General features: G+C 40.9%; 1 protein-coding gene across 1 annotated transcript in view; it reads right to left on the bottom strand.

Annotated features, from left to right (window-relative positions):
• Positions 1–20804, bottom strand: part of DSCAM (DS cell adhesion molecule) — a 628496-nt gene that overhangs the window by 10024 nt on the left and 597668 nt on the right. Inside the window, exon 32 of the mRNA XM_073360366.2 lies at positions 19386–19688. Coding sequence (XP_073216467.1) covers positions 19386–19688 — 303 coding nt within the window. The remainder of the gene's footprint in view (positions 1–19385; positions 19689–20804) is intronic.

The raw sequence follows: 20804 nt of genomic DNA, 5'->3' as shown, positions 1-20804 counted from the left end.
TGGGGGACATAGCGCTGACCTTGACTGGCTACAGTGAGATAAAAACTACTTATGCTTTTCCTCCACTAGGATTTTACAGTGAGATAGCTATTTTGATCCAAACCACCAATTAACTCAAACCCAAACCAAGCCCACATCTTTTTACCTGTGAAGACATAGCCTAAGTATCCTTCAAACTTCAGACAGTTCCTCCATCTTTTTTTTAAACTGTTCCACACAAGCCAAGGATCTGAGCCACACTCATTATGGGAGTCTCGTAGGCTGTAAAAAGATACCCTTACCAGTTCGGTATGCAGTATCTGTGTGGTGTGTCTAATGGATCGTGACTTTGCCAAATCAAAACCAATTTTCACCTGAACACCCCAAAGTATTTCTCCTCAACGACGACCATTTTCGTGACAAATTTCAACATTCTATCCCCATCTCTTGAGGTGTGAAAGGGGGTCAAACAAAGGGGGCAAGATTTTGAATAATCAAAAAGGGTTTTCGTTCTCAAATAAGGCTAAACAGTTTTCACTCAAACGTTAAAAAAAATTCACCTTGGCTGATCGCAGGCCTAGGAAACATCAGTTCAAAAGAGACATTTCAGAAAGTTACAAGTGGCTGAAAATTGGGTGTCAGGAAATTCTGACACCCAAGTACTCCTTTTCTTTTTTAGGATATTCTTAGATAGCCTAGCTGTAATACTTCTTACAATTGTTGCTGTCAGTATTTTGAAATGAGATCTTGCGCCCACATTGTCCATTTTCTGCTGCACTGAACCAATAGAGTTGTCTGTGTTGCATTACAATCATTTCCATAGCAACAGGCTATGGAGTTATAATAATCACAAGGAATAACTGGAGCTATGAGAAAGAAAAAGCCTCTTTCAAACACAAATCTCTTAGGGTTAGATAGTGCTCATGTTTTACTCAACTGAGCAGGGCAGTAAGAAGGATCAGCCTGTGCCTCCTAGCTTGGCCTACACAGATCTTGGGTTTGAGTCTGATGGAGAGCACATCTCTTGGTTTGTGAATGCTAGCCCCAGAGAATAAATGGGCAGGGAGAAACACTGCTCCACTTCCTCCCCTTCTTACTCACTGGCAGAGTAACTGGCCAGCCATGAGGGGGAAATAAGCTCTATCCTTTCAAGAGCTAAAGTTACTTATGCTCTTTCACAGGAGAAGGGGAACAGCTGTTCCTGGCAAGTAGAAATTACATCACCCCTTACTAAGAACTGAGTCTCAGGGTACGTCCACACTGCAGTTGGGAGGTGTGATACCCTGCACAAACATACATGTGCTAGCTCTGCTTGAGCTAGCACCTAAAAAAAGCAGTGTGTCCCCAGTTGCATAGGCTAGCTGCTCAAGTACAATCCCACCTGACCCCTAGGGAACATAATTGGGCAGCTAGCCTGAGACACCATTGTGTCACCGTAGTCACCCTGCTATTTTTAACGTGCGAGCTTGAGCAGAGCTCGTGTGAAACTGTCTACCTGTGCTGGGAATTACACCTCCCAGCTGCTGCGTGGACTTACTCACAGGCTCAATTTAGCCCTTAAAGAAAAGGAAAAGGAAAAAGATTAGAAAAATATTAGCCAAATATGTTTTAAATGTTTGCTTTTTTCACGACTGCTCCAGTGTGCAAGTCCCTCTAAGCCATTTATTTTCATCCGTTTGGAAATGAAACAAAATGCTGTGTTAAAACAGGGAATGAACACAGCCAGGGTGTTTTTAATTAATATACTAATACGGAAAACTGAACAGAGGGCAGAGTGTTCAAACAGGACTCCACTGTGTTGTGAAGACTAGTTGAAAGGGAACTGAAATTTCCCCATGCAAATTAGTGACTGCGCAACTGAACAGAGCCCTCAGCTAGCTCTCAAGCAAATGGAGCCTTCCAGTAGCAATGGGCTATGGAAACCTACGTTCTTTTGGGCACTTCAGAGCACATGGGGTGACCTCTAGACCCTCTAACAAAACAGGCAGGGTGACTGAACACCAGGTGAAACAATCTTTCAACTTTAATAGGAAGCTTTCCAGAACACGTGCTTTGTAGCAGCTTCAGAGCTTGCTCTGGTTGCTGAATCCCTTAGGTTAGCCTAAGCCAGAAGAGGAAGTGTAACCGCATGCTTTGACTTTCTTTCTCCAGGGGAGGGAAAGAGAACCAGTGGGGAGGAGACATCTTAGTTGGATGGTCTGTGCAGAGAGCCAGGCAGGGTACCTCAATTAGAAAGACCCAGGAACTTTGAGAACAGGTTGTGGTAGTTACTAGGCATGCTCAATAACTGTTCTGAGGCTGTATAGGAAATTTTCATTGAGGGATGCTTAGCTGGCAGGTTATACCCTAGTAGCCCTCTGAGAGTGGAGCCAATCATAGATGGGGGTAAAGAAGGTTATAAGTAGAGGCATTAAAAACAGCCTTCTGGACTCAGTGACTGATCAGCACAGGACCAAGAAATGTGATTGCTGTGAGGGCTGAGTCCCAGTCCTTGTACTACTTTGGATACAGACTTCTGTTGCACCAGCAACTGAGAGGGCCAATCAGCTATTAACCCAAGGGCTGCGATGCCACTAGCTGTGGCGATCCCCAGACTGTTTGTTTGCTGACAAGGCTCTGAAGTGCTCGAAAGGACTGAGGTGCTGCCAATCTCCTCCAGCTCTGAAGACTATAGATGACACACGCTATATACTATGGTCACACTATAAAGACTGAGAAATCATCTCAGAAAGGAGATCAGAAGGGAATGTGTCTTGGTGTGTGTGCTGAAGTACACCAAGTGTTATGTCGAAATCTTATATCTGAATCTTTGTAACAGAAACAAAGGGGGATAATACTTAGTCCTGTCAGGGGTGCAGGGGACTGGGCTAGATGACCTCTCGAGCTCCCTTCCAGTTCTATGATTCTATGAGTCTAGGAAAAGTCTGTGTAAGGAACACCAATAGATTTACTGTCTAATAGCTTTTGTTTAAAAGTTATTCATAGTATTCCCAATACCATTTACAATGTTTGATACTATTAATAATGTGTTTTGTGTGCATTAAATATTTATGTATGGTATAGCTCTCTGAAATTGACTGGGACCTATTAACATCTATTTACTAAGGTTTTACCTACAACAGCCCTGAGGTTTAACTTGGTGTATTGCTTTTCAAAAAGTCCTGAAAAGACAAAATGCTGGCCTGTGCTCCAGCAAAGAGTTAAGTTCAGGTGCAAGAAGGAGGAGAGTGCATGGTTATAAAAACTATTGGCTGAGTTATGCCCTGCCTCCCCTGTTACAGAAGGACTGGGCCTAGCCTATTTACTCCTTTTTCTACCCCAAGGTAGCTAATATCTCATAGACACACTAATAGAGAGATAGAACTATTATCTAACCTGAGTTGGAAAGTGTTCGTCAAAGAAGGAGGGGCTCTATTATTGACTACCCATGTAGCAGGGAGCAAAAAGGAAGTGGAAGTGTACTCGTTCTCTGATTGACTAGGAACCTAGTTGTGAAAGCACTCACTAGTTCTCAGCTTGGTTTGAATGCTTTCAACTAGAGCTCAAACGCCAATGAAAACACCTCAAAGGGCTCAACTTTTGGCATATTTAAATGAGTTAAAGGGTTAATTTTGAATGGGATCAATTTTTGATGCATTTTAGTAGTTTGCTAACTTGCAGCTGGGTGAGGGGAGGGATAGCTCAGTGGTTTGAGGATTGGCCTGCTAAACCCAGGGTTGTGAGTTCAATCATTGAGGGGGCCATTTAGGGATCTGGGGCAAAAATTGGGGATTGGTCCCCCTGTGAACAGGGGGTTGGACTAGATGACCTCCTGAGGTCCCTTCCAAACCAGATTTTCTATGATTCTTTTTTCATATGGGTAACCACTATGACATTAGAGCCCATGCCATTCCATATTTAGAGTTTCTCACAGAGATGGAGATAGAGGTTTTAATAGTTCACAGATGGTACTAAAAAAACAAAAACAAAAATAACCCCAAGATGAAAACACGGACATATGCCCATAAGCACATAATGCAAAAGAAGTAAAATCTCCATGCTACACTCTGCTAGTGAGGGACTCATTTGGAGATATCCAGAACTTCCCTGTAATATTTATTATATCTAGACTGGGATATTAAAACTTCTTTAGTTCCCCTCATGGTTGCACTTTATACTTGGGAGAGGAATTGTTTTTATGAAATCTCTGCAGAGCTATATATCTGTGCACTCCTATATACTTAACTGCTTCTTGCAAGCTGCTGATGTTTGCATGTTCACAAAAGCTTTTCCCCCTAGTTTTTTGAATAATTAGCAGTTAAGTTTCACACAATGAAACAAACCCACCTGCTGTTGACTCCATTCATCATCGTTGTTTATAATCCAAATATCCACGGGGGGTTGAGTTTTGTGGCCAGAACCTCGATTTGTGTAAACTGGCATAGCTATATATCAACTGATTTATACTTGCTGAGGACCTGGCCCACAGTGATCAAAAATGAAAATTCCCTCTAATATGGAACACTTTAAAAGAATGTAAGGTTGAACAACATAAAAATACATATATATCAGGCATCGGCAACAGGCGGCACGCAAGCCGATTTTTACTGGCACACTGCTGCCAGCCAGGGTCCCGGCCACTGGCCCCGGTCAGCCTGCTGCCTGCCTGGGTGAATGGAACCACAGGCTGGCAGCGGGCTGAGTGGGGCCGGTGGCCGGGACCCTGGCTGGCAGGAGCCGGCGGATGGAACCCCTGACCGGCAGTGGGCTGAGCCGCTCAGCCCACCGCTGGTCTGGCGTTCTGTCTGCCATCCCGCTCAGCCTGCTGACGGTGTGGGGTTCTGGCTGCCAGTCCCTTGCCAGCCGGGGTCCCGACCATCGGCCCCGCTCAGCCTGCTGCTGGCCTGGGATACCGGCAGCCAGCCCAGGGCTCTGCTCCTGGCCTGGGCTCAGCGCTCTGCAGCCCTTATAAAAAATTACATACAATTAGCTTAAAAACTTGAAAACTTAAAAACTTTGCATATTACAGTAATTGTTAAAAATGTATAATGTTAATAAATACACAGGATTGATGAAACAAAGTAGTTGTACTTATGTGCCTGTGCTTAATTTGTGTTTTCGATGATTTACTTTCTGAAAAAATCTCACATCTTGCACCCCCAGAAAGGACATCTTGCACCCCCAGGGTGTGTGTGTACCCCAGATTAAGAACCACTGCACTAAACTGATAAGATCTGCATTTTAAATGAAGCTTCTTAAACATTTTAAAAACCTTGTTTACTTTACATACAACAATAGCTTAGTTATATAATATAGACTTATAGAGAGAGACATTCTAAAAAATGTTAAAATGTATTACTGGCATGCAAAACCTTAAATTAGAGTGAATAAATGAAGACTCGGCACACCACTTCCGAAAGGTAGCTGACCCCTGGTATATATTAAATGTCACTATCTAAAGAAGCCTTCACACTGAGAGAAAAACGGCAGTTATGACAAGGATATGCTGTTAAATTGATTACCTGCACATACAATGACACTTGTTAGCTTGCACATTATCGTCTGACAAGAGCATGATCATGTTCTTGCAGGTAACAACAAACTATCACTTCCAGTTGCGAACATTTTAGATCTGTTGTAAATCTAAAATTGTAATAAGCTCCCATGGCATAATGGAAAGAAACAGAACCTCGGGTATGGGCTAATTGTAACAGGGACACCTGTAACTGACCACAGCATCTTATGGCACAGCTGGATCATTTACTGTTTCTATGGAAATAATTTTTTCTGGTTACTTTGGGGCGGCCTTGACGTGGCATATAAAAATCACACAGCATCTCACAAAACCATGTTTCACTCATTATACATTAAAACGGTGCTTCTTAGGTCAGTTTAGGTCCAAAATTAAGGTTTCGTAAAACCAAGGTTTAGAAAAATATCAGATTAATAGAATTGTTTTCACAAACTATTATTTTCATTAAAATAAAACCAATATTTCGTATTTGGATTTGAACATTCCCTTGTAGTAGTGTTTGCAATCTAAACATTTCAGCAATGGGCTAGAGCATCGACTGAAAACAAACTATAAATGTAACCCCTGCTTTAAGTGCAAAACTCTGCCTTCATTATGGAGTTGCATCCATTACCTCCATGGTATATAAGACACTGGGCTGTTCAATTTTATTTGCAGCTGAGAGATATACAAAGAAAGTAAACAACCAGAATTAGTAATGAAAAGTAAAGATTTTATAAATATTTCATTTTTAATAATTTAAGTTGTTGCTAATAAAGAAGGGCATTCTTTTAGGCATACACATTAGATATAAAAACATGGGATTTTTTAACCTGACAGAACGTGAAAGAGAAAACAAACTACACTGTAAACCAAAGCAGTCTAGAATAAGTACTTGTGAAAAACCCATTATAAACTTTCAAATGAAAAAAATAAAAATGAAGCATCATTTGAGAACAAGATGAAAACTGTTCACAATTCTGCTGTTTGAATTATATAGTAGCTGCAGAAGCAATCTCCAACTCTTTTACGCCCATTAAATTAAATATAATGTTCAGGTCTATCACACTCTGTTTAAACTGAAATTTTCCACACTAAAGCTGGCTGGAAAAGAGGATTGGATCAAAACAGCTGCAAGATTTAAGCATTAAAATTACTTCAATATAGTTTCCAGTTTGATACAAAACCAGTAGAGTCACTGATCTAATACTGTTCTAGTTCAATATTAATGCAGCAGCCAGGTTATACAAATTGTAAAAATGAACCTCACTCTGTAAACCAATTAAGGAAATGACACAAGCCAGTGATTTAAACTCTGTAATGAGTCCCTATTAAATGTGGAATTAAGTGGTTTGCAGAACATTAGCTTGTCAAGGCTCAAAGATAGCTAAACCCCTGATATCTCAAAAAAGAAAAGCTGAGAGAAGATGTTGAACATTTCTTTTCATCACTGATGTGCTGCCCCTGTGACAAGATGCAGACTGCATGGATCTGAATTTTGCTAAGGTGCTCCCAGTTTACCAACAGCACAATAAAACATAAATACTTATCCCAAGCATAGAGAAAAACATCATAAAATAAGATGTTAGATGCCATTCCTGCAAAGTTGATCCAAGGGAGTAACTTTGGAATCAGGAGATGTGTAAGGGTTCTGCCACATAGTATGTATTAAGAGACTTGTTGGGTGAAGATTTAAAAAACATGGTAAAAATCTATGCACAAACATTCCACCTGCTCCATTATTTTCCTGCCTGTTTTGATTAGCTTACTCAACTAGTTTTCTCAGCACTGGTCCCAGGTCCATTTAACTCTTTTACGGAGTCAAGTTGATGATTTGAATCAGTCTTGGAACTGCTTCTAGCAAACAAAACCTTGATTGAAAATATTCTCTATGATGCAAATATTCAACTGAAAAAGCATCCCCCTCCATCTGGTCACCCCATCTCAAAAAGCATATACTGGAAAACTGGAACTGGAAAAGTTACAGAGAAGGGCAACAAAAGTGATTAGCGGCATGGAACAGCTTCCTTATGAAGAGAGATTAAAAAGACTGGGACTGTTCAGTTTAGAAAAGAGAAAAGGGGGGATAGGATAGAGGTCTATAAAACCATGACTGGTGTGGAGAAAGTGAATAGGGAAGTGTTATTTACCCCTTCACATAACAATGAACCAGTGGTCAGCCAATGAAATTAATAGGCAGCAGGTTTACAATAAACATAAGGAAGTACTTCTTCATGTGACACACAGTCAACCTGTGGAACTCGTTGCCAGGGGATGTTGTGAAAGCTAAAAGTATAACTGAGTTCAAAAAGGAATTAGATAAATTCATGGAGGATGCGTCCATCAATGGTTATTGGCCAAGATGGTCAGGGATGCAATCCCATGCTCCAGGTGTCCCTAAACCTCTGACTGCCTGAAGCTGGAACTGGACAACAGAGGATGGATCACTAGATAATTGTCCTGTTCTGTTCGTTCCCTCTGAAGCATCTGGCACCAGTCACTGTTGGAAGACAGGATACTAGGCTAGACTGACCACTGATCTGACACAGTATGGACATTCTTATGTTCTTATATCATCCATTTCACTTTTTAGTCAGAATCCTGGGACCGCTGCTGAATGTCCTCTTGCAACATTTGTGCAGATTGAAGAGCATAGAATTAGTACTGCAAATCCAAGGATATTAAACAAGCACTGTGAAGAACTGGGTAGTGCTCTCTAGGATATGTCTAGCAGCTACTGAATCTTGATGGTAACTGGAGAGGGAATCCAGGTTCCTTCACAAAATAGAAAGGATGGGCCTGATTCTCCATTGCCTTACACCTCATGCAGGCATTCACATTTCTGCAAATTGGGTGACTAATACTTTTCTCTCACTTAGCCCAAGTGTGGGTGATTATCAGGTATAAGGCAATGGAGAATTTGGCCCAATTTTTGATGAAAAATGGAGTGACCATATAAGTGCAAATTTTTCACAGAGTTAAAAAAAGCAGAAAGAAACCCAATGCTATTCCAACCAGTTTAATCAGCTCTATAGAACTGTCACAATAAAGGGTAATCTCAAATCACACAACCTGCAACTACACAATTTATCAAACAGCATACAGGTTTTCAGTTTAGATGTGAACCTGAACCAAAACTCCAGATTCAAACACCCTGAATCTTTAAGGAAATTCAGCTTTGGTTCTGGAGCCAGACTTTGTGGCTTGGTCTCACCTCTAGTTTCAACCAGTGCAGAAATATAAGAGAGAGAAAAAAAGGGGACATAAAACATTCATTTTCTCAGGTCAATGCTATTCTGGAGTCAAGCCTCACAGTCATTAATAAATCTCCAATGGCTGAGTTCATATCAGGTTCAGGTACTGCTGCCAGCCACTTTTCAGCAGAAATTGAGTTTCAAAATAGATTTCCCCTCCATGTTGCACTCCAATCTTTGCCAGGTAGAAAACTGAGCCCCCAGCTTCAGCATCATTGAATTCATCACATACCCGTTCACATTTCTTTTGCCTGAGTTGCAGGGCTAACGTTTGAAAAGAAAGAATGAACCCTTTGAACTTTATTACTGCATACTTCATTTCCCACCCCCACCCCCATTGCGCTGAGTAGCTTATTTTTATCCATACTGCATGAGTCTGGAAAATAAGATTTGTGCCCAGGCCATTCTCTTAACTTTCACCTCCTGCTTGGGATCATAAAGCAGCACTCCACATGCTGCAATTAATCTTCAACGTCTGCTTGAGGGGCTTTATGAGCAATTATTTCATAGAAGTGATTGCATTCTGCATCTCATGGGCTTGTCCTCACTTAGAAATTTTGCTGCTTTAACTATGCTGCTATACTTAATGTGGCAAAAGTTATATTGGTATAGCTTATTGTGGTTTGGTAAGTGGAAGAAGATATACTGGTATAAGATACCTTTATACTAGTATAACTGCATCTTCACTAGGTCTTTTACTGGCAAAGTTATGTTTCCAAAACAATCATATTGATAACTAATATCGTTATGCCAGAGTAGACTAGACCTCAGTCTTCTGGTAGGCATGGCTAGCATTGAATAAATTAGAAACTAAAGACCTTATAAAAGTTGTTATTGACAAAGAGCATGTAAGAGAATTCTTGGACAATGTAAACTTATTTAAATCAGAGGGTGTGGATAATATTCATACTAAAATCTATGTTGTGAGTAGTTCTTCATATGGCCACACAAAGGATAGAGGACAGCTAGGATTCCATCCCTCAGACAGCCATCACACTGGGTGCTGTGGGGAGTGCTAAGGCTTTTTGCCTGACATAATCCTCCAGGAACAAGTCACCAAGGAGGGGTGGGGAGTAGGCAGAGCCATAATTCCTCCCCCCTGCCGCCAAGTGACACTAAATCTATTTCATTTTATTAGCCTCATCAACAGAAGTCATATTACAAGATTTAAAATGATAATAACAGAAATGTATTTTTAATAAACTCCATGACTGGTATGTTTATTGTAGTTAGAATAATGGTTGTGATAACTCAATTTTGTGTTAATACAGTATTTTCAAAGCAGAAAATAGCAACATTATGAGAAAACTTCAACTATGTCATGGGGTTTTCTACCTACTGCTGTGACGCCTCCCTGTGGCTGCACCTGGGGATTAGCTCTCAGCCAGTCTGATGCCCCCTCCTTCAGTTCTTGCTCCCCTGCCATCTAGAATCAACTGCTTCCTTTTCATGGCTTGGCCTCCAGCCAGGTCACTATTGTTTTCCCCCTCCAGGGTATCAAAGTCTCACTGGACGATCTGTCTCAGGCAGTCTTCTGTTCCACAGGCCAGACTATGCCAATTCCCCAGGGGATGGTAGGGGAACCCAGGGCTGCCCTCTGCTCTGCATTTCAGCTTAGGGACCCTATGTCTAGCAACCATGGTCTAAGCCAGGGGTTCTCAAACTGGGGGTCAGGACCCCTTAGGGGCTCATGAGGGTATTACACCGGGGTCGCAAGCTGTCAGCCTCCACCCCAAACCCCGCTTTGCCTCCAGCATTTATAATGGTGTTAAATATATTAAAACGTGGTTTTAATTTATAAGGGGGGGGTCACACTCAGAGGCTTGCTGTGTGAAAGGGGTCACCAGTACAAAAGTTTAAGAACCACTGGTCTAAGCAATCCCAAACCCTGCCACTGTTTCTCTGGGCTCTTTCCTACTTTCCTTTCTCTGTCTTCTGGCCCATGCCTGAGTTACCACTGGAACCTCTGCCATTCACTGCGGCTACTTCACCCTCTCTTGGGCTCTTGCCAAAGTCTGTTTTCTCAGGCCGGATCCCAGAGTTTATTCCCCCCAGGACTCCTCCTTGTCTCTTGCCAACTCCCCTTCTCTCTAGGGTGTGACAGTAGAGTTCCTTCCTACAGTCCCCTCTTACCACCAACTTCTTCTCTTTGTAAACCCAGCTCAGCTCCTCTCCAAGCTGGGCTTCATCAGCCATTAGGCCCAATCAGCCCTGATTCTCCTCCAGGTGCAGCCTGTCACAGGGTAATTGGCCCTTTTAACCTGCTCAGGCCTCGTGTGATGTAAACATCCCCTCACAAACTTACATTTACCTTCTCTTCTCTTCCATTTAAAAAAAACATTGAGAAGGCAGTGAAAGACAAGAACAGGGCATGTTCATAGATCAAATTCATAGATTCCAATGCCAGAAGGGACCACTGTGATCATATAGTCTGACCTCCTGTATAGAACCTCCAGGCCGTAGCATTTCCCCAAAATAATTCTTAGAGCATATATTTTAGAAAAACATCTGATCTTGATTTAAAAATAGACAGTGAGGCAGAAGTCACCATGGCCCTTGGTAAACTGCTTCAGTGGTTAATCAAAAATGTATGCCTTACTTCCAGTCTGAATGTGTTTAGCTTCAACTTCCCAAACCCATTTTTTCAAAGCAGGTGTTGAGTGACAGCCCTGGAGAATGAAGGACTAACACTTTATCAGTTCCCCAGGTAGACCACAGGCATGAGCAGTGGAAATTGCCTAACACTGATGTGCTAATATGCCTCAGTCCTGACCCAAAGGACTAGGGCTTGTGCTGAAATGATAGTTCAGTCTCCATAACTGGTTCAATCACAGTTGAGACTGCTAGATAGTGGCAATGGGGGTGCAATCTGTGATGTGGACACCTGTCCACTAAGAACCGCACTAAGCCCATCAACTCTTCTCACCTAGATGACTGGATCACCATGAAATGTTAATTGATTGAGGCACCTACTAGCTGAGCTAGTCTGACATTGTTGATCAAGAGGTTAAAAATCTCTATATTTTCAATTTCCAATTGCTTTCGTTTGATTTATCCATTGTTCTCTTGAAATTAGGTGAACTCCCAGACTTCCAGGAGCTTTGAAGTTGAGGATGATATTAAGTTCAATGCTAACAATATCTTGGCATCATATTTCAGGTATTACTTGTTTTTAACACTTTGAAGATGATGGGTATTGGGGGTCTGTGACACAGTGGCTGTTGGTTCACTACTTTGTGTCAGCAACTTCTGTCAGGCCTGACATCTAACCACACCTAATACACTGTTGTCATGATGTGTACCCAAACAGATAGCATGTCATATAACATTGAAAAACTAGTAACTCACTGATCATTAATATTCTTGTATGGTGTATTTATGAGGTGCATACGAAAAATTATGGATTCATGCTAGAATTATGTTCTTAAAATGTGTTTCGTAAGCAGTGCATAAGCCCAGTCTGCTCTAGACAATGGAACATGTATTTGCTTGTTGTCAGGCAGAGACAATGAAGGCACATTTAAATAAAAGATAAAGGCATCAACCTAGCGAGTGTGGGATACTACCTCTTGCAGGAGTCTGAACCTCAGATGATAAGCAATTGACCGACTGACCGTACACAATATTACTGCATTATAAAAGTGCATCATGTAAGGTTTTTTATGAAAGCTAATGACACACTGGTGATTAATATCATGGTAAAATTTATGTACTAGTACTAGATGAGGAATTATAAATACTCACTGATATTATGCTTTAAAGTCTGTGATCACACAAAGGGAGGAACAGGTTTTCTTCCAGACAGGAGATAAGGCAGTTATCTACCTATCTCCAATGAAATTAAGCCAGGCATGATCAAAAACAAAGGTAGCCCCCATTGGAAGGTAGGGAAGAACAGTATAAGGTCATCCTGAGTCTGGGGACAAAACAGTAAGTTTGGGAAGATATAAGGTGAGAGACAAAGCCATCTTGTTCTCCATCCCTGGACAGATACAAAATGCCAGAGCTCATGCAAGCTGAGAAAGATGGGGGCTGAAGTCTCTGGGAACTGAATATCGGTGAGAAACCTGTTTAGGCAAAGACCTTTCACCTAGGAAAACAAGGGGAATGATCAACTTGTACTTCTGTGAAAGGTCTTGACTGACAGAAACTCAGCCAGGGGTGGAAGGAAAAAGATTGGTGAGAAATCTACCAAGGTTGTAACTTGTCAAGTTAGGTCTTACCCACTATTTTTATTTGCTTGAAACCATTTTGTCTTTATCCCTTGTACTTGACCTCACTTAAAACTGGTCTCTTTTTGTTAATAAACTTATTTTGCTTTTAATCTAAACCAACCCAGTGAAACTGCTCAGCTCAGCTGTGTTTGAACTGAAGTGTTTGCTAACTCTAGTTAAAGTAATAAACTGTGATTTTGTCTCTCTGAAGAAGCAACAAACCTTACTAATTCTCTGAGTGTTCCAGCAGAGGGCTGAGACTTCAGTGAAGATGGTTTGGGGGAAATTCTTGACTGGGGGTGTGTTGGGGTCCACTTGGGTAATAGTAACTAAGGTTGGTGGAGACAAGAGTATGGCTGAGGTGTAACGAACAGGCTGCTGGAGTCAGAGTTGTTGAACCAGGGCTGCTTAACACACAGACACTCAGTGCATACTTGTATGTTGGCTGGGAGTGTCCAGACAGGAAACTACAGCAGCAGAACATTTAAAGAAACTCAAGGTTACAGGAAGAGCAGTGACACAACCTCTCACTGGTTTGGGTTGCACCCCAAAACATGACAGGCCTCCTCATTATGAAGGGCCCATTTTGCACACAAAGTTCAAAATACTATCATACTGTCTCTCATAGCCCCTTGTTCTTTTAACCTTCATTCTAGCACATGATGCCATCACAGTGGCATACTGTGCAGTATGACCATCACCACCAGTGCAAGATGACCTAGACTCAGAGACCCAGTTAGATATTGAACAGTCAGCAAGGTTTGCAAAATCTGTAGGCTGCTCTGTGCCTGCAAAACTGTAAAAAGTCAAGGTATCATGATGCAATGATTAACAAGAAGATTCTATGAATATCACTCTTGATCCATCCAGGAGGTGGATCAGAAAACATGCTCTTTCATTTTGAAACTTAGGGAGAAGGAGATACAGTGCAGCAATTTTATTTTGATCAATGGTCTAAAATGTCCAATTGACCATTATTAAGAGGTAAAAGAAAAAAAACAACACTGTGTTAATGTTGACATAAAAGCAAAACCAGCAAATAATCTGAAGTCTCCAAAAAAAACTGTATGTGGGGTTTGGAAAGATTAGCAAAAATGCTTTTAGAATTCCACCTTTAGAACTCTGCAAGTGAGAATTCATAAACCATTTTAGTTCTCTGTTCCATCGCCTGCAGCTGTGATTTCTAAAAAAAAGAATATTTAGAAAAGCACAACTACTGGAATATTTAGTAATGCAACCCCTCCAAAGGTACCTTATAAATATGCTTTGTTGGAATATGTTCTACTGATATAAGTGAAAATGATGGAACGCTTGTGATGTGATGGAGAGAGAGACATATTGTAGCAGAATATGCTTGACAGTCTGTGTTGTTTTAGAATAATTTAGCTGAATATTTAAGTGATGCTGCATGTCTCTAATTTAGTATAAAAAGTATTCTTGTTTTCAGCTTTGTCAGTTTGTTTTATTAGGTCCTATCATTTTCTTTTTCTTTTAAATGATTCTTATTGCAGTTACATTGACTAAATGTTAAATTCATGATTTCATAGCTTCATGTACCTGACTCTCTTCATTGTGTAGACTAAACATCATGAATAACATAGGAGCAGAAATCCAGGTAAACTAGAAGCCAATTCTAAATATGCCACTTTCAAATAAGCATGAGCATCAGAAAACAGGGGATCAGAAACACAGTTGACTGGGAGAGAAAAAACGGTCACGGTCTCTAATTTCATTCCAAAGGACTGAAAGGTTTACAGTGGATTGGAATAAGTAGAGGTCTTCTATCATATATTACTAATTACACAATTAGAGTTGCATTTAAAGTGTAGAGGTTCTGGAAGGGCAGTCCCAATTCCCAGCACTAGTGCTGTAAAAGTTCACATTTTAAGCCTGCCTGGATATATGATGAGCCATCCAAATTGAATTCCAATGTAAAATGCCAACCTGGCATGGTTATTTGCAGCTGTCATTTATAAGGATAAGTAAATATTCAAATATTTGGATTGAGATGACACTTTCTGAATGAAGCTGAGCTGGAGGGGAATAAGGAATGATCCTATTATTCAGATCCCTGAATAAAGACCTCATCAAAACTGAAAATGGGCTACCCTGCCTTTCTCCCTCCCTTCTTTTAAATGGGCACCCAAACTCTCCACTGCTCACCATTAGCCATTTTCAGTGGCTCAACCTAATGGCTCAAATGCTACTTGTTGGATGAGTCAGCCACTCTGACTAAAGGGCTTAATCCTGCAAGGTGCTGAGCACTACTGTGAGATGCTATGTCCCCACAAAATCAATGAAATTAATAAGAATAGAGGGTGCTCAGCATCACACAGGAGCATGCAGCAGTTTGCATGATTGAGTCCTAAGGTTTCAGAGTTTTGTCTACATTAATGGGAGCAACAGACCGAGGAATGGTTAGCTAACTACCTGAGTGGTCTGAATGTCAGCCCAAAATATCCCAAAATCTTTGACTCACTGACTTTGGCTAATATTCGTGCTATACAGCAGTTATCTTATGCACCTATCTCTCTCCATTACCTTCCTCTAATGAAAAGGAGCTCTTACCATCAGGCAGTTTAGCCTCAATATTTCCAGTCTTCGAAAATATCCAGTTGTTATAATCTGGTGTGGAATATCTTGTAAATTCTAAATACATTCTATTTTTAATCGCAAACTCTCTTGGGATTATTTTTGAACAATAGCGATTATTTATGCAGATCCCTACAACCATAAATTGGCAGCAGAGGGGCTATAGAAGTTTGATTGAAAGGTGAGATCAGAAATTAATAAAAAGGAGGCATAGGTTAAAGAAAATGATGTAATACAAGAGACAGAGGAAAAGAAAAATACATTGTCAAGGTATGCACCTTCAAACGTTTTCATCAAGCAAATCTAAACATTTTATCATTTTTATTTCTTCATCATGCTACCAGATTCTCAATGATGTCTTTAAGTAATTATATTTCAATTATTATTAACTTCCTCAGAATTTCTAAAAATTAAATGATTAAAAATAATGCCACTTGAGTCATCCATCAACAGTGTGGACACTGGGAATCTTAATCTATCTTCTAGCATTCAAGAATCAACTTCCTTATAATTCCATATGTTGTCTAAGTCTTTTAAGTTATAAAGTATCATTGAAAGCTCATGTTAAGAAACATTTATTATCAATGAGCCATAATTAAGGCTCAGAGTCTGTGATGGAAGTCACGGCTTCCATGACTTTCCAGGATGTTGTATGACTTCTGCTGCAGCCGGTGTGTCTGGCCCCAGGGTCATCCGAGCAGCTTGGGCAGCCCCTGGGCCAGTCTTGGACACCACCACCCCCACCTCGCACCAGCGGGGATCTTGGGCTGCTGAGCTCCCCTCATGGCTCCCAGCACCAGCGGGGGGCCCAGGCCATGCACTGCCACTCCCTCAGAGCACCAGCAGTGCCCCCGGGCTGCCCCCCCAAGCACCTGCGGCACGCCTGGGCCACCCCCTGCCCCAGAGCACCCAAGATTTAGTCAGGGTTATATAGTACAAGTCATGGACAGGTCACGGGCTGTGAATTTTTGTTTACTGCCCGTGACCTGTCCATGACTTTTATTAAAAATATCCGTGACTAAAATATAGCCTTAGCCATAATCATGTTGGGCCACTGGAACTTGCATCACTATTCCAAGTTATTAAATCTAATTGTTAGGATATAGATATTCAGGCCTGTCTGTAAAGGCCTGTACTCTAAGAATTTAGGTGTATTCTTATCACTTGGCTAGTTAGAGGTATAAAAGAAAGAATCAAAATCACTGTCTGCCAGTGTAAGGTCCTTCTCTTACTGTGACAGTCTGAGGCCCTGTTCTTAGGCTAAGGCCTTTGGCTAAGCAGCAGAGGCAGCCATAAGCTGGGAAGTGACCGGTCACATCCTCACATTCCAAACTAGTCACATTGAAAGAAGGTGCTATTGGGCTGTTAGGAATACAATCCTGTCCTGATAGTGCCTATCACCTCCAGAGAAAGGGAAGTGCCTAAAAGGAAACTTAGTTTGATAGCATCCTGTCTGGCAAGAACTCATTTATCAATAGCTGGGATGTGAAATGCTCACTTCTGTATTGTTTTGTCATTATAGTTCCCACTTTGCTATTCTTTGTCTGTATAATCTCTGTCTAGTTCTGTGATTGTTCCTGTCTGCTGTATAATTAATTTTGCTGGGTGTAAACTAATTAAGGTGGTGGGATATAATTGGTTAAATAATCATGTTACAATATGTTAGGATTGGTTAGTTAAATTTCAGTAAAATGATTGGTTAAGAAGCTAAGATGATAAATGATAAAGCTAAATGATAGCTGAGAAGAACTCAAGTTTTACTATATAGTCTGCAGTCAATCAGGAAGTGGGTGGGTGGGTGAAATGGGAACAGGGAATGGGGGTGGGGGTGGGGAAATTGGAATCATGTTTTGCTAAAGGGGGAAATGGGAACAGGGACACAGGTAAGCCTCTGTGGTGTCAAAGCTGGGAAGGGGGACATTAAGGAAGGAAGGAAACTGGAATCATGCTTGCTGGAAGTTCACCCCAATAAACATCGAATTGTTTGCTCCTTTGGACTTCGGGTATTGTTGCTCTCTGTTCATGCGAGAAGAAGGACCAGGGAAGTAAGTGGGTAAAGGAATAAGCCCCCTAACACTAATTACCATGACACATGATATATTGCCTCTCCTTAATGCAAGAGGAAGCTAAAATTGAGGAAGAAAAAGGGTGTGAATTCAAATCAATTTAGCTGATGGCCTCAGGGCTGACTACAAATCTTTAATTCACTGGAGGGGAATTGCTGAGATCTTAAACCATGAAGCTTTCCAGCTCAAGCGTGGGGACTGAATTTTAGCACTGGCTGTCCTCAGGGAGCATGTACATTATTTAGAATACATTAGAACATTTAAAAATATTAAATAAGCATAAGTAATTTATTTGGAAAAATGAAAGGTGTTTACTTTTCTGTTTGCCTAAGGAATTTATAGAACATGTCTGTTGACTGACTGGAAGGGCCTGATTGTAATTTTCCTTCAACTGTGAAATGTGGATATTTCCCCTAAGCAAAGGGAGAAAAAAAATTACCTTTAATTCTTGTTTTCTGTCAATTCACATATCCCAAGTGATCATCACTCTTGGGATCTGTGTTTCCAGTGTGTAACCAGGTGGGAATCAGTCAATTTCTCCACTAAAGTATTTCCTCTACCCATCCCTCTTTCATCCTTTTGATTGGCTTGGTAATTCCCTGCCTATATTATTACAACTTCATTTAATCTTTTTCTGAGTCCTTTCACATTCTTCTTGTATACTTGTCCCACAAACCCCTCCTGACTTCCCTCCATGCTACTTCCTGCTCCTGGAGCAACCTGTTCAACACTATTTGTTATGCTTGTTTCTCTCTTCCTCCAAATTCCGTTTGTTCAATTAGTAGTATTTATTATTTGTGTTAGGATAGCACCCACAATGTATGAGTTGCTTTCTAAACATATAGGGAGCCCCGACACCAACCCAGCCTAATGAGCAAACTTACTAAAAATGAAATTACAAATAAAATAAATAACCTCATAACGTTTCACTGTGTAAATCGTTCTTCACTTACGTCATCTCTCCCTGTGTCATGTCATGCATTGTCTAACCTAGACTGTAAACTCTTCAGAGAAGGGATTTTGACATATTTGCCTGCAGAACACCATGCATACCTATGAAGTGTATAAGTAAGTACATAGTATTAGGGTGTCACTAAAGATCGAATTTGTTGCCTTCCAGGAGCTGAACTAAAATGAATAGGCACCCATGAGGCATTATTAGTCACTACCAACTTGGGATGGACTTAAGTTAGTGACCTACCAGTGGAAGGCTCCATATCCCATTGTCAGTCAGGTATTCTGGAACAATTTGCGCAGTGCGGGTGCAAGAGCCATTGAACCAAACTGTAAACCCTGTATATGTTGGAAACTGCTTCAAGACCGGAGGTGCATCAGCACTCCTAGTTCCAACACCTATGCTGTCAGTTGCCCGAGGTAGCCTGTTCCCTTGATATTTTTTACATTTTTGTTTTTTCCAGTTTCAGATAGTTATAATTCCATAAGCATAGACATCAAGGGGATAGTACAACATCTCAACAACGTCCCTGAAAAGGTATTATGTCCGTCTGCAACCAATTTCAACGACATTTTGTGGCATTCCTTCGAGATCAGTGAAAGAGTATTACCATGCCATTGTTTTTAACTTGTCTGTATACAGGAGGATAAACTTACACTGAATATAACATCAGTTATGATAAAAAGTGATTCTTTACTCTGCGAATACTTACCTTAAATAGGAACATTTTCTTCCTTCATTACGATATATCTTGTTCCATCTATCATGTTATGCATGCAGTGAAATACTCACCCAAAGTACCAAAAAGTTAGCTAGTTAGCTCTGTGCTCTTACCTGGCCGATGTGCCTTTGGAACTGCCATGTTCATCACGCGCCCTCCGTCCTGAGGTTTGGGGGGTGAAGCAGTAAATCTGCAGATCCCCGATTCTGATGGTGTGCTTGAGGTCAGACTGTCTGTGTACTCATTAGTCCCTGCCGTTAGCTGTTCCGATGATGTGTCTGATATAAAGCATTCTGTAATTGTGAACTTGGCATGTCTCAGCTGCTCTTCCATCTTAGCATGTTCATATGCTCTCGCTAGCTCTTCGTACGTAGAGGAGGCACTTTCTGTGGAGACCATGCTGCTTCTTGCTCGATCTAAACATCCAAAAAGGATAAAAAAAAAAGTGTGGTCATTTCAGTACCTAAATCATTAATATTAAAGGGTTTTTACTAGGGTGTAGTTTTCCTGACTGACTATGACAACTTCATCATGAATGAGGTCTCATTGTCTTACCAGCAGCATATGAATCAGAATTGACTTGTTTGCTTAGAAGCAGAAAAAAACTTTTATTCAGTGAGAAAAATGTGACTACTCTTCCCCCCCCCTCGCACTTTTCCCCTTTGAAAAGTAAGTTTAGTGCTTTACATGTCAAAAGAAAAACAGAAGGCCACTGTTTATTCACAAAACAGACACAGCACTGCCATGGGCAGTTTCAATACAGTATCCTGTTAATGTGCCTCAGACATGTTTCAGAGGGCTCACCTCGAGTGGTGAAAGGATAGCTCTCTTTCTATATTCATTCACACCTTGGTCCTTCTGTTGAGAATGCCAACAAAGGTACAACAGAATGGCAATAATTCTGAGACCAACATCTGTTTTCTGGGAACCGGACTGAAACCACTAACTCATCTCACATAGAGCAAATGGCTTCATCAGAAGGTAACATCTTTTGGTCACTACCAGTCTGCTTGTATTCTGATGCCTGATTCATCACTAGTGAAGTCAATGGTAACTTCACCATTGACTTTAATGGACACAGGATTAAATCCTTTGTAATAAAGAAGTGTCTCTTTTCCCATTACCAATTCCTGGAGATATCAACTTCCCTTGAACAAGCATCTTTGTTCTTGAAGATTTAATTAGTCACTTGTTTATGGTAAAGCATACTGCAAGTACAATGCCAAACCCTGAAAAGTGAAGCAGATGAGAGGTTTCTATTTAATTAAATGGAAAAGTCCCTGGAATGCTATACATTTCAGCTGTGGTGTGTCAGGAGAGAAGAGAAGTTTCACGAGGTCCTTGAGCAGGAACCATGTCATCTTCCAGGTTTTGTACAGTTCCATGCACATTACTGATACTCAATACATTAACAATAATATTAATAGTAGCTGCAACAACAACTAGTTCATAAAATGAGACTACTACAGTAACTAGATGCAACAGTTTGTTAATTGCAAGTCTTTATTTTTTATATCATATACTAGAGTCCT

Source organism: Lepidochelys kempii, chromosome 1 (genome assembly GCF_965140285.1).
Source record: "Lepidochelys kempii isolate rLepKem1 chromosome 1, rLepKem1.hap1, whole genome shotgun sequence".
Lineage (NCBI taxonomy): Eukaryota > Metazoa > Chordata > Testudines > Cheloniidae > Lepidochelys > Lepidochelys kempii.
The sequence above is the reverse complement of the archived record's forward strand: the minus strand, read 5'-3'. Positions and strand labels throughout refer to the sequence as shown.